Below are 15,249 nucleotides of genomic sequence, written 5' to 3' on the forward strand. Positions count from 1 at the left end.
CCCTCATATCATCAAGCTGTGAGCTACACGCACCTGCGAGTGTTGATACCCCCCCCCCCCCCCCCCCCTAGTTTTATCAAGATTTTTAGTGAATTATTTCATATATTTCAATCATTTTCAAAGTACAGTTTAAATGGCTTGATTTGCCAATTGATAACGTTAAACCTGGTAGCAGTGGGGATAAGGCTCTCGCTTACGATGCGGATATCAATGCAATCTATCCGTGCAACGGTTCGAATCCCGTGCAACTAAGGTTGATTTATATAATATTAAATAACTTAACTTAACTTAAATTTCAATTTCTAAAACACAAGATGTCATAGTTTTTGCATTTTCCCTCATCTTTTAATGTTGTGTTTCTTTCTTTAAACCTGTAGAACTGACGGAAATTATTGACTTTTGTCTCTGTAGTGTCATAATTTTTTGTAGTTTCTGGTCGGTATAGTATTAGTCCGGGGAACAAATGATTTTACACTTGCTCAAATACCAAAAATTCAGATATTTCTACGTCTTTTTCGGTTTTAGTTGACAAATTCGGAATAGAATTGACAATCTTATGAATGTTTACATTAATGTAATTTTTTTTCGGATAAAATCGTTTTTCAAAAATACTATAACAAACTTTGATAACATGTCCTGTAAAGTTTACCAAAAGGACTTTTTGTACCTTTTCGCATGGACTGGCTCATATCATTTTCAAAATCACAAAAAAACAAAAAAATCGAAATTGCCAAAAAGCAATGAAATATCGAAATACTTATAATACTTCATATCTAACGTTATAATTTAATGCAAATATTGACATATAATTATCCCTAGCAACTAAAATTCTCCCCTTAGCAACCGTACACCAATCAACAAAAAGTCCATATTCCAAATATTTTAGCAACGATTTGAAGTTTCAAATGGATTCGGCATCTCTCAAAACATCTAGTGTGCAAAAAACACATCTAAAATATGTTGATTTTTTTAAAAGTTAGGGCGAAATCACTCTTTTACTTTACATAGGCTTTGCTTGGTACTTTCGCCGATATCACCTATATGAGCCAGTCCATGCGAAAAGGTACAAAAACGAAAAATTTACGAAATTCTAAAAAGTGTGCATAATTATTGGTAGTAGACTTGTGATTTATAAAACACATTTACTTTCCCTCATATCATCAAGCTGTGAGCTACACGCACCTGCGAGTGTTGATACCCCCCCCCCCTAGTTTTATCAAGATTTTTAGTGAATTATTTCATATATTTCAATCATTTTCAAAGTACAGTTTAAATGGCTTGATTTGCCAATTGATAACGTTAAACCTGGTAGCAGTGGGGATAAGGCTCTCGCTTACGATGCGGATATCAATGCAATCTAACCGGGCAACGGTTCGAATCCCGTGCAACTAAGGTTGATTTATATAATATTAAATAACTTAACTTAACTTAAATTTCAATTTCTAAAACACAAGATGTCATAGTTTTTGCATTTTCCCTCATCTTTTAATGTTGTGTTTCTTTCTTTAAACCTGTAGAACTGACGGAAATTATTGACTTTTGTCTCTGTAGTGTCATAATTTTTTGTAGTTTCTGGTCGGTATAGTATTAGTCCGGGGAACAAATGATTTTACACTTGCTCAAATACCAAAAATTCAGATATTTCTACGTCTTTTTCGGTTTTAGTTGACAAATTCGGGATAGAATTGACAATCTTATGAATGTTTACATTAATGTAATTTTTTTTTCGGATAAAATCGTTTTTCAAAAATACTATAACAAACTTTGATAACGTGTCCTGTAAAGTTTACCAAAAGGACTTTTTGTACCTTTTCGCATGGACTGGCTCATATGATACCTGAATGTAAACAAATCATATGATATATAAGTGGCGTCCTTTAGGCCACTCTACCCCCTCCTGTTTGATAACTTGGAAACGGTTGAGATCCCCACCCCTAAACAATATTTTCAAGTATACTGAATCAAATAAAATATAGGGGAGTCCCTTGAGTCACCCACCCCCTCCTGTTTCAGAACTTGGAAACGGTTGAGATCCCCACCCCTTAACCATATATATTCAAGTTTGTGACAATATGAAAAATCAGATGAAATATAGGGAGAATCGCTGGGGGTCACCTTCTATCCTCCTGTTTTAGAATTTAAAAACGGCCCTGATCCCCATCCCTAAACCATATATATTCATGTATGGGACAATATAACAAATCAGATGAAATAAAGAGGGAGTCCCTTGGGTCGCCCTACCCCTCCTGTTTTAGAATTTGAAAACCGTTGAGATCCCCACCCCTTAACCATATCATTGTATATTCATGTATGGGACAATATAACAATTCAAATGAAATAAAGGGGGAGTCCCTGGGGTCACTGTATACCCTCCTGTTTGAGAACTCGGAAATGGTCAAGATCCTCACCCCTAAACCATATATCCTCATATATGGGACAATATAACAAATCAATTGAAATATAGGGAAAGTCCCTGTGGTGACCCCACCTCTCCTGTTTGAGAACTTGGAAACAGGTGAGATCCCCACACCGAAACAATATACATATTAATGTATAGGCCAATTTAACTATTTAAATGAAATACAGTCAAACCTCGTTTTGTCGAAGTCGAAGGGACTGGACCAAAGTATTCGACTCATCCGAGGTTCGACTCATCCGAGGTCGAGAGTGTCGTCATAAATTTTGAATGCATGAAATACGGTATGAGATGTGTGTAAACTAGATACAATGAACAGTGTGCCTTTTTTTCTCTCGATATGACACTTTATAAATGTGTATTCAATCTCCATTTTTGGTTCTTCGTAATAATTAAAAACACAAGTACAGATACAAATCATGCACATATAAAATCAATAGTCTACACAAATATTTACAAAGGTCAGTCGCTATAAATTATGAAATCACTTGTGGCACGAAATAAGTTCTGAACGGTCTCTGCTTTACATTAAATTATCATGAATTTATTATAATTGTCCTAATCCTTTTATCTATTGTAATTAATGAGTTTTAAATCTAATGAATCATTTAATTTCGGCTTGGGTCATTTGAATTTGTTTCGTTTTTTTCCTTAGGTGAAAAATGTTCAACACACTAACATTCGGCTTTTAGGATCAACAAAGGTGTTAATTAGCGGTCACCATAAACATGTCATTTTAACTGTTATACAAACAAGTATGTTTACTCAGCTTTAATCTCATTTGAAAATGATTAGTTGACATAAGAAAAACATCCCACTTAAATCTGCATCTTTCGAAGTTCGAGACATCGGGTCAATTTACATCAATTTTACTTTGAGGGGACTATAAAATTTACTCGACTTTACCAAGTAATCAAGTCAACCGAATATGACTCATCAGAGGTAATTATGCATTGATCAAACAGGAATTTTACAAGGACAATTACTTCGACTCATCAGAGTTTTCGACACAACCGAGTTCGACACAATGAGGTTCGACTGTATAGGGGGTGTTCCTGTGGTCACCCTACCCCTCCTGATTGAGAACTTGGAAACCGATGAGATCCCCACCCCTAAACCATATATATTCATGTAAAGGACAATTTAAGAAATAAAATGAAGTGAGGGGAAGTCACTAGGGTCACCCTACCCCTTCCTGTTTGAGAACTTGAAAACCGTTGAGATCCCCACCCCTAAACCATATACATTTTGTATATTCATGTATGGGACAAAATAACAAATCATTGACATTTACTATGGGCAGGTCAGTCAGACCTCACCTTTGATCCCTGCAGTAGTGAACATTTGTCTGATTCATGTCTCATAACTTTTGTACTATAGAACACAAACTCCTTTCCTTTCCACGGAAACCAGTCCATTCATACTATAACATGTTTGTAATAAGTCAACTTGTACTACTAGCAGTCATCTAAAACCAACGTTTGTAATTCAGTGGTTGTCGTTTGTTTATGTGTTACATATTTGTTTTTGGATCGTTTATTTTTTTATATAAATAAGGCCGTTAGTTTTCTCGTTTGAATTGTTTTACATTGTCTTAACCGGGCCTTTTATAGCTGACTATGCGGTATGGACTTTGTTCATTGTTGAAGTCCGTACGGTGACCTATAGTTGTTTATGTCTGTGTCATTTTGGTCTCTTGTGGACAGTTGTCTCATTGGCAATTATACCACATCTCCTTTATGTTAACTACCAAGTAGAACAACTGCAATCGTTGCAAACTTGTACCACTGCAGACACCATAAAAAATATACATTGATATATGCATTGCTTTTGAAACCTTGATAACATATAAATTATTTGCCTTAATAATTAATTCATTAGATAAACATAAATGTAGTATATACATGAATGTTTACTGTTGAAGCAACATTGCCTCAGTTTTCATAATTACTTTTGCCTTGGTTTTTGGTTAACAGCCTTCAGCGCTTACAGCGCTTTGATTATTGTCTTGAGTCTATGATAGAATCTATATTCATATAATTGTAATAAATTGTATAATGAAATTGGCATTGTAGAGATGAAAGAAGATGCTTTTCTACATTTTTCAAAAGATTCTGATCCAACTTTAACATTGAAATGACTGGGGATTGTATTGAGGATAATATTGTATCTTATTTTTTGGAAATATGAAGAGTATGAAATTAACAATTGTTTGGTGGTTACACAAATTTGTAAAGATGTTACAGTTATATATGATTATTTTTTCAGCAACCAAAAGATACGTCAAGACTTGATGAAGCCATCTATGTCAAGTTGTTACTGCCAGAAATTTGTAAGGTAAGTGGTAAATTCTTATTCATTTTTGAAGGCCATACTTTGAGTCTTTGATCTATAAAGGTTTTCTATTTAACGCATTGTGACTTGGATGGAGAGTTGTCTCATTGGCACTCATACCACATCTATGAAGAAAATATCTGTAGTTCACTGAATTTAGTGACTTTTTGAAGCTTTAAGGACATCCATTGGTAGTTTTACTGTCGCAAATTTAGTTTACCTGGCGACACAAAGCGGAGACAGGTAAACCTAAGCGGGTATTTGCGACAGTAAAACTACCGATGGACGTACGCAAAGCTTCAAATACAATACAGTTATCTCTATTCTAATGCAAAACAAGTTCATAATTAAATTTCAATCATTATGTTAGTGTAAAATCTTCATGAAAGAAAATTCTGCGAAAAGATGTTATCTTCTTTGGTCCCTACACTAGGTGACGTCATAGGTATGCTTCCGGCGTCAGACATGAACACTCGGCATTTTCTAGCTTCTGTGCCACTTCAGAATGTAATAAAATTTGATAAAAAGAAGATTTTTAGGTGCAACTTGTGAATTTTATGGCTTATTATTATAGAAAATACATGTCAATACATTCAGCAATTCAAAATGTCAGCTTCCTTAGTTACAGACAAGGATATAGAGAATTTTACGCTGTCATCCAATCAGAACTTTTGATACAAAATAGTTGCATTAGAATTTTACTTTTAATGTTTTTAACTCTATTCTTTTTAAGTTTTTATACAACACACAAAAAAACATGCAGTTTTCTTTTTATTTCCAATAGTTTCTGAACCAGTCAACAGATACACCAAACACGTTGGTATTACAACTGAAGAATCTCTCATCAAAGGTCTTGTTTGCTCTCAGTCTCAACAACTTTGGAGCTGTTTTCAACAGGATCTCGGCAAAGTGAGTAATTATTTAAAAGCTTTAATAAACAAAGATGTGATCTTTTACTTTACTCAAACTGAAACAGATAAGCATTTGAAAAAAGAAGGCTTACCTTTTAGGCTTCTAAGACACGTTCTAAAGAAGAATTGTAATTTAACTCTGAGACTAATCCATGCAAAAATATCAACATTCGACACTCAATGAGTAAATAGTATTCTGTATTGATTTGGCTATACTTATTGGAACTTTTGGATTATAGCTCTTCATCTTTTATATAAGCTTTGGATTTTACATATTTCGGCCACAAGAGCATCACTGAAGAGACATGTATTGTCGAAATGCGCATCTGGTGCAGAAAAATTGGTACCGTTAATGTTATTGACCATGTCTATCTGTATGTCCTCTTTTGGTCCATCTGTAACTTTCCAATATTACTCCGCTTCTGTATTATGGAATCATTTCATATTTAGTCGGTCACTTTATAATGTTGAGTTGTGCTGTGTAAGAGTTAGATTTGCTCTTCGGTCACTTCCTATTTGACTATAATTTCAATCTTTATCATATATATCAATACCCATGTTCTCTGAGTTTTCAAAGTTTGATTATATATAACTCAGCTTCTATATTAAGTGAGGATTTGATATTTGGTCTATAACATTTTATATTGGGTTGTGCTGTTAAAGTGATTGTCATATTTACTTTACAATTACTACTTTGAATTTTATAATATTGGCTATGCATGTAATTTTGAAAAATATAAAATAATGAGTGATGTCATAATTGAAAACAATCCCATGTAAGAATTGATTTATTCCCAAATTCCCATGTTAGAATTAATTTATTCCAAAATTCCCTTGTTAGAATTGATTAATTCCCAAATTTCCATGTTAGATTTGATTTATTCATGTATTCCAAAATTTCCATGTTAGAATTGAATTATTCCTAAAAACTCATGTTAGAATTTACTTATTCCAAAAATTTATCTATTTAGAAATGACAGCAGTGACCTTAACAAGATGTATGTATTTTGCACAAGTGCACTTGTCGGTGCATATGCAGTATTTTGTCGTTATAATGCCCCTCAGTCATGTAAAGCCGTTGTAGACATATTTTACCAAGATGAAATAAAGTTTTCGTACTAATGTCTACTGCAATGTATATTGCTAAAAATAAGCTTAGTCTACATTATTCAGAGGGGAAAATTGTTTATGTAAATGTCTCCCATGATATTTTGCGATCCTCATTTATTGCCAAAAAATAGGCTTTATCCAATAGGTGTCATTATAACGAGGTTACACTGTATATTATATATAGGATACCCTGCATTTATTGTTTGTTTGTAATCATTTACTAATATTAAGTTTATCTAGTAAGTGAATGTCGCTTATAAGGCAGAACTAAAATTTAAAAAATATTCCTAAATTTTTTAGTTGTTGAAATATTTGAAGTTCATTAAAGAAGATAATGATTTTGGAGGTCTAACATTGAATGTATTTCAAAGCTTATCAAAATTTTAGAATTAAAAGTTTAAGATGTAATCTAATAAAACACCAAATTTTTGGTTGTAAGTATTTTATGTACAGATGATGAATTCTTTGAAATGGCCAAATTACCAAAAAAATCAAGGCTTGTTTGACTAAAAATTTAGGAAATGTATATGTAAAATGCAACTATCGGCAAAATTTTTTTTACTCATCGAGGGTGTTTTGTATCTTTTTACTCCCTGCCAATATATGATTTACGTAATGCATGTAATTTATGTTAATTTAGCCAAGTGTTCCTGTAATTTTCAGTTTTCGTTCAAAACAAATTGTGATAGTACTTTTATGCTGTTACAGTAAAATTGTTTTGTTGGATCTATTAAATCTAATATATACATTTCTGAAAGCTTTCTCTCTGAACATTTTAGAGTTGCTATTAATAGTCGTGTCATACTTTTTTGTCTGTGAATTTGCATGGCCAAATATTCCTTCTTAAACAAACTAAAAACAATAGAATGCTTATAACATATTTTGTTGCCTCAGTACTGTTATATTTTGGACTTAAGTTTTTTCATCTGAGGAATTCTCTGTACACTTCTCAGGTATAATCTCTCCTCAGATAACAATTTTTGAATAGGAAATGATCTATAATTATGTTGCTTGGCATGTTGATGAATTGAAGAGCTCCATAAACTTAAATATTTGATTATAATTTTGAAAGAAAAAAATCTTTACTTCGAGAATTGTGTTATGGTAAAAGAATAAAGGTTATTGTGAAGGAATTATATTATAGAAGAAAAGGTTATTTTGAAATAACTGTGTGATAGTTGAAAATATTTTGAAACAGTTATTTGATATACATGTATAAGCTAGACCTATTAACCCCATTCATTTTCATTCCAAAAGGGACTTTAGTCAGATTGTGAGTGAATTGGCAGGGTTAATTCTGTTTTTGCCTTGATAATATCACAGTCATGACAGTACATGTACTGTTTCATCTATGTAGAAGTTCATACTTTAGATGTTCTGAAAATGGTTTATACAGTCATGGAATTGATGCATGAACAATTTCAGTGTTATCCAATCAGAACTGACATTACAAAAAATTGCATGAAATATACATAAGAGATATCTTAAAAGTTTTGTGTTAATTACAGGTTGACATCATTATCTAGTGCCAGTGATGACCCAGATCTGTCAGATTTAGAACTGATACAACACATAAATGTAGACGTCCTCAGACTCATCAAGTTATTCAATGGTATGTAATTTATACAGGCTTCTCAAGCTTCAAATGATGTAACCATTTAGAGGGTTCAAAGAAACACAAGGATTTGAATACCATCTTACTTTCTGATCCTCAGCTTATTTTTAAGAATAGAAAGTAAAATAATGAAAAAGATATGCAAAAAGTAGATAAAGGGATAAAAATTAGCCTTATGGTCCAATTTTACTAATTTTATATTTATTTGTGGATAAATGCTTTTTGAAAATTTTATAAAGCTGACATGGAAATAAACATTTATAGTTTAGCTTGATTTGCTTGTAGACAGATTACCAAGAATGCAATATGATTCAGTTAAAAATCTTGTGCTTTTTCCAGTGACTGTTGGTAATTCACTCTTTTATAAAGATATCTATATATTTTGGATTGGTTATTTGTTGGGTAATAAATCAGAGGGAAATCAACCCTTAAGGTGGTACCTAACACTACAGGGAGATAACTCTGTAAAGTCAGCTAAACGTTTTGATTACATTGTGTCATAAAAGGAATATAAAGCTTCTCAATGATAAAAATTGGTGTTTGTCAAACTGCTATATACCAGTGTAATTTTTCTGACAAAACTTTTTTGTTAAAGGGTCAAAGTAAGTACTTTGACAAACTTTTATGAAAATTAAACAGCCAAATTAATTTTAGTTCAAGTGTTGGGTACCACCTTATATCACCAGCTATTACCCTGTTTTACACCTTGCTGAATCACTGTTGATTGATGTACTGTATATACCAATATAAATACTTTGATGTTCTTTGTAACACAGATTGACAAATAAAGTTTTGATGAAAGCAATAAAACAACCTGCTAAAAATCAAGCAAAAGTAAAACTGTTAAAAATGAAGCAAAAGTAAAATTGATAGTTAATTACTTATTCTTTCATTTCAGATATTAATTCCAAGTTTAAGTTCCTGAAAAACAAGCATGTTATTACTCTGGCATATAATCTGGAAAAGGTAAGTAAAACAGATATGAATAACAAGAGATATTGGGAAATACATTAACTTAACCACATAAAAAACTAAAAAAAAATCCACTTTGTGACATCCAGAGGCTGTATATTTAGAAATGACTACAGGATGGATCAATGACTATATTTGCATGTAGTTCAAAATAAAATTATAACTGCATTTCATTTTTGTAGGCAATCTGGATGTGGATGGATAATTATCCTGAAGAATTCACAGAATTACAGAAAAAGCCAAATGATGAACTTCAAGGTAAAATATGAGTTATCTCCACCTGATTTCTTTTTTTAGCTCACCTGGCCCGAAGGGCCAAGTGAGCTTTTCTCATCACTTGGCGTCCGGCGTCCGGCGTCGTCCGTCGTCGTTAACTTTTACAAAAATCTTCTCCTCTGAAACTACTGGGCCAAATCAAACCAAACTTGGCCACAATCATCATTGGGGTATCTAGTTTAAAAAATGTGTGGCGTGACCCGGTCAACCGACCAAGATGGCCGCCACGGCTAAAAATAGAACATAGGGGTAAAATGCAGTTTTTGGCTTATAACTCAAAAACCAAAGCATTTAGAGCAAATCTGACATGGGGGTAAAAATGTTTATCAGGTCAAGATCTATCTCCCCTGAAATTTTCAGATGAATCGGTCAATCGGTTGTTGGGTTGCTGCCCCTGAATTGGTAATTTTGAGGAAATTTTGCTGTTTTTGGTTATTATCTTGAATATTATTATAGATAGAGATAAACTGTAAACAGCAATAATGTTCAGCAAAGTGAGATCTACAAATAAGTCAACATGACCAAAATGGTCAGTTGACCCGTTTAGGAGTTATTGCCCTTTATAGTCAATTTTTAACCATTTTTCGTTAATTAAAGTAATCTTTTACAAAAATCTTCTCCTCTGAAACTACTGGGCCAAATTAATCCAAACTTGGCCACAATCATCTTTGGGGTATCTAGTTTAAAAAATGTGTGGCGTGACCTGGTCAACCAACCAAGATGGCCGCCACGGCTAAAAATAGAACAAAGGGGTAAAATGCAGTTTTTGGCTTATAACTCAAAAACCAAAGCATTTTGAGGAAATCTGACGTGGGATAAAAATGTTTATCAGGTCAAGATCTATCTGCCCTGAAATTTTCAGATTTATCGGTCAATCGGTTGTTGGGTTGCTGCCCCTGAATTGGTAATTTTGAGGAAATTTTGCTGTTTTTGGTTATTATCTTGAATATTATTATAGATAGAGATGAATTGTAAACAGCAATAATGTTCAGCAAAGGAAGATCTACAAATAAGTCAACATGACCAAAATGGTCAGTTGACCCCATTAGGAGTTATTGCCCTTTATAGTCAATCTTTAACCATTTTTCATAAATCTAAGTAATCTTTTACAAAATCTCCACTGAAACTACTAGGCCACAATCATCTTTGGGGTATCTAGTTTGAAAAATGTGTCCGATGACCTGGCCATTCAACCAAGATGGCCGCCACGGCTAAAAATAGAACATAGGGGTAAAATGCAGTTTTTGGCTTATAACTATGAAACCAAAGCATCTAGACCAAATCTGACAAGAAGTTTAATTGTTAATCAAGTCAATATCTATCTGCCCTGAATTTTTCTGATGAATTGGACAACTGGTTGTTGGGTTGCTGCCCTCCAATTGGTAATTTTTAAAGAAATTTTGCCGTTTTTGGTTATCTTGAATACTATTATAGATAGCGATAAACTGTAAACAGCAATAATGTTCAGCAAAGTAAGATCTACAAATAAGTCCACATGACCTAAATGGTCAATTGACCCCTTAAGGAGTTATTGCCCTTTATAGTCAATTTTTAACAATTTTCATTAATTTGGTATATTTATGTAAATTTTTACCAAATATAGTTCTCTGTTACTAATGGGCAAAGTTCATTATAGATATAATTGTAAGAAGCAAAATCGTTCAGTAAAGTAAGAACTTCAAACACATCACCATCACCAAAATACAATTTTGTCATGAATCCATTTGTGTCCTTTGTTTAATATGCACATAGACCAAGGTGAGCGACACAGGCTCTTTAGAGCCTCTAGTTTTTGCAGCTTCCTGCTTTACTAAAATAGGACCTGTGTGAGAACATATTTATATTCAAAGAAAGATTCCATTTATAAATAGATTTTTCAATATTGAATATGCTGAAAATTTTATGAAAAAATGAAATCACATTAGAAAAATATAACATTTCTTATTTTGACTTTGGAAAATTAGAATTTAGTGAGGAATTCTGGGTTATGAAAGCTGTATATTCAGTTCTAATTATAAGTGTACATTACTTTTTTATTTTGTTTTATTTGACAGATTGTTGTGATAAGTTATTTGACCAGTTCAATCAGTGTATGGAGAACTCAAAGAAGAAAGCTGCTATTTGGCCACTACAAATGATGTTGTTAGTCTTATGTCCTGTGAGTATTCAAATCAAATGTGAAGCAAAAATAATTAGAACAAAAACAGACTCAAACTTATGATCACAATTTTTTATGCAATTTGATAGATTTTTATTTGTGCAAGCCTTTTAAAACTAACTGAATATACATTCAAATTTTTTTTCAAATAAAGTTTTGTATTTTTTATTTTAGAAAATTTTGGAGGAGATAAACAATGCAGACAATGGAGCACCCTGTTCAGCACAACATCTCAAGAAGGTAATAATTCCAAGAAAAGGATGTTTAGTTATGAATAATTGCCTGTAAGATCGAAAATCATTCTAATTGATAACACCCTGATACTGTAAAGGGGTTTATTTTATTGGGGTGATTAAATTATACAAATGTTAGCAGTGAACTTGTTTGAGAGATTCTATTTATGTGTTTTTCTCTTTCTATATTCTGTACTTAATAAGATAAAATATTGTTCATGTAAAATTATGGGGATATTGTCGTAAGCAGGAAATGAACAAAAAAATTAAATTTTACAGTGTTGTCAATGCTATTTTACAAATGCATTTTAAACATAGATATGCTATGTAGGTTAGTTTTGATTGCACATGTTTTATATGATTGACTGTACATCATGTATATTTAATCAAATCTGTAATACTACAATACAAATGATGCTCTGTTGAAGAAAATATATAAATTCTTTGCCTTTTTTAGTGCTACAATTCTGTGATGATTGAATAATTTTTAACTCGCATATTTTTATATTCATTTTTCTTAATGAAGGATTAAACCTTTTTATTTTTTTATGTGTGAAAAGTTTATATATGGCACAATTTTGGTTTTTCTTTTAGAAACATTTCATAGATGAGGTTAAGAAAGCCATTTCACCACATCATGCAGGATCCAAGTTGACAGAGGGAGCTGCAGTCACCTGTGTTCGTCTTTGTAAAGCATCTACATACATCAGCATCAATGATCGTCTAAATGTTTTATTCAGTCTGGTTCAATCTGTTATTAATGATCTCAAGGTTAGTTGTCTCCCTTTGTAAAGCATCTACATACATCAGTATCAATGATCGTCTAAATGTTTTATTCAGTCTGGTTCAATCTGTTATTAATGATCTCAAGGTTAGTTGTCCCCCTTTGTAAAGCATCTACATACATCAGTATCAACGATCGTCTAAATGTTTTATTCAGTCTGGTTCAATCTGTTATTAATGATCTCAAGGTTAGTTGTCTCCCTTTGTAAAGCATCTACATACATCAGCATCAATGATCGTCTGAATGTTTTATTCAGTCTGGTTCAATCTGTTATTAATGATCTCAAGGTTAGTTGTCTCCCTTTGTAAAGCATCTACATACATCAGCATCAATGATCGTGTGAATGTTTTATTCAGTCTAGGTCAATCTGTTATTAATGATCTCAAGGTTAGTTGTCTCCCTTTGTAAAGCATCTACATACATCAGCATCAATGATCGTCTGAATGTTTTATTTAGTCTGGTTCAATCTGTTATTAATGATCTCAAGGTTAGTTGTCTCCCTTTGTAAAGCATCTACATACATCAGCATCAATGATCGTCTGAATGTTTTATTTAGTCTGGTTCAATCTGTTATAAATGATCTCGAGGTAATTTATCTCCCTTTGTAAAGCATCTACATACATCAGCATCACTGTTTGTCTGAATGTTTTATTCAGTCTGGTTCAATCTGTTATTAATGATCTCAAGGTTAGTTGTCCTCCTTTGTAAAGCATCTACATACATGAGCATCAATGATCATCTAAATGTTTTATTCAGTCTGGTTCAATCTGTTATAAATCATCTCAAGGTTAGTTGTCCCCCTTTGTAAAGCATCTACATACATCAGCATCAGTGATCATCTAAATGTTTTATTCGTTCAGGTCTCTCTGTTATAAATAATCTCATGTGAACTGCCTTCCTTTGTTAAGGGCTATTCAGAAAAAAATGTATGGGGGGGTTGGAAGGCAGTTTTTGTCAGCACCCGCCACCCAGACAATTGTAATTGAGAATTTAAAAAGTGTGAAAAGTTGCTCTGATACCCATCACCCATGTATTATTAATATAATGTGCCTTCCAACCCCCCCATACATTTTTTTCTGGAATAGCCCTAAAAATAAAAGTGATCTTTCTTTAAATTCTGAATTATCTCCCTTTTAAGGTAAAACAAAATTCTATGTTATTAGTGTAAGACATGAGACAAACATTTTCTGAAAAATGTAAAGCTTTTGTCTATTTTGTTGAGTTTATAATTTATTTGTTTTCTGTTTTATAAGATTTCTGTCGTATTTATTTTCAGATAAAATAATAATGTTTTTCCGTTTCCATTTGCAGCAATTATTGTTCAACCCGCCACCCAACACCAAGCCATTTTCTCGTGGACAGAGTATTGTTGACCTGGATTTATATAATGACTGTTTTGTATCATGTTTCCGTATCACACCACACAACAATGATGTACTCAAAGTGTGTCTACATCCTAACTCGCCACCCATCTATCATTTTGTTCTAGTCAATGCATTACACAGAATCATCACTCAGGTAACTCAATTGATTGGTAATTTTATATTTTTTAAATATAGCAAATCTAGAAAAATATAAATTTCACATATAAGTGTTAATAGACCTCTTATTTAGAGGAGTGCTCTTGTTGCTAGTCCCATGAATTATCGAATTTCTTGTATAATTCAAATTTATTGATTTAATCCTGTAGCTATACATAATAAAATTGAGAATGGAAATGGGGAATGTGTCAAAGAGACAACAACCCGACCAAATAAAAAACAACAGCAGAGGGTCACCAACAGGTCTTCAATGTAGCGAGAAATTCCAGCACCCGGAGGCGTCCTTCAGCTGGCCCCTAAACAAATATATACTAGACCAGTGATAATGAAAGCCATACTAATTTTCAAATTGTACACAAGAAACTAAAATTAAAATAATACAAGACATTCTTTAATAAATATGTTTACACTAAAAAATCGTCACTAAGAATTAGGAATTTAATGGAGAATATATGCCTTCAGTTGTTTTGAAGTATATTAAAATTGATTAAAGTGAATATAATAGGCAATATTTTAATTTGAAAGCTAAATTTAGAAAATGTTTACTTACAGCCAAGACTGCCCTGGTGGCCTAACATCACTATCATCTATGGGAAAGCAGCAGAGTTACGGAACATGTTTACAGACACATTAAACAAAGTTACACAAGGAATGGCGGCCCACACAGCACCAAAATCAGTCGGTGTGTTCCTGCCATATGTAAGTCTTTAAACAGGATACATGCAGAATGTTACTTTTTTATGGGAAATTTCAATATCTGTTTTGAAATGAGAAAGCAGTCAGTCTGTCACAATAGTAATTATTATTGAAGTACATGTAGTTTGTGCTGTCCAAAGTTATGTGTGTAAAAGAAATTTACAATCTGATATCTCAAGATTATGTAACCAGAAAAAAATTCA

At 32.6% G+C, this 15,249-nt stretch overlaps 1 protein-coding gene across 19 annotated transcripts in view; it reads left to right on the forward strand.

Moving 5' to 3' along the window:
• Positions 1-15,249, forward strand: part of LOC143075936 (neurofibromin-like) — an 86,174-nt gene that overhangs the window by 8,943 nt on the left and 61,982 nt on the right. For 12 of the 19 annotated variants that reach the window (XM_076251519.1, XM_076251518.1, XM_076251523.1 and 9 more), the window contains exons 4-14: positions 4,685-4,753; positions 5,535-5,659; positions 6,633-6,659; positions 8,280-8,383; positions 9,285-9,352; positions 9,541-9,616; positions 11,689-11,792; positions 11,967-12,032; positions 12,620-12,796; positions 14,121-14,327; positions 14,903-15,049. In XM_076251519.1, the coding sequence (XP_076107634.1) occupies positions 4,685-4,753; positions 5,535-5,659; positions 6,633-6,659; positions 8,280-8,383; positions 9,285-9,352; positions 9,541-9,616; positions 11,689-11,792; positions 11,967-12,032; positions 12,620-12,796; positions 14,121-14,327; positions 14,903-15,049 (1,170 nt within the window). The other 7 variants (XM_076251524.1, XM_076251536.1, XM_076251537.1 and 4 more) reach the window with 5 other exon arrangements.

This window comes from Mytilus galloprovincialis, chromosome 5, assembly GCF_965363235.1.
Source record: "Mytilus galloprovincialis chromosome 5, xbMytGall1.hap1.1, whole genome shotgun sequence".
Classification (NCBI taxonomy): Eukaryota; Metazoa; Mollusca; class Bivalvia; order Mytilida; family Mytilidae; genus Mytilus; species Mytilus galloprovincialis.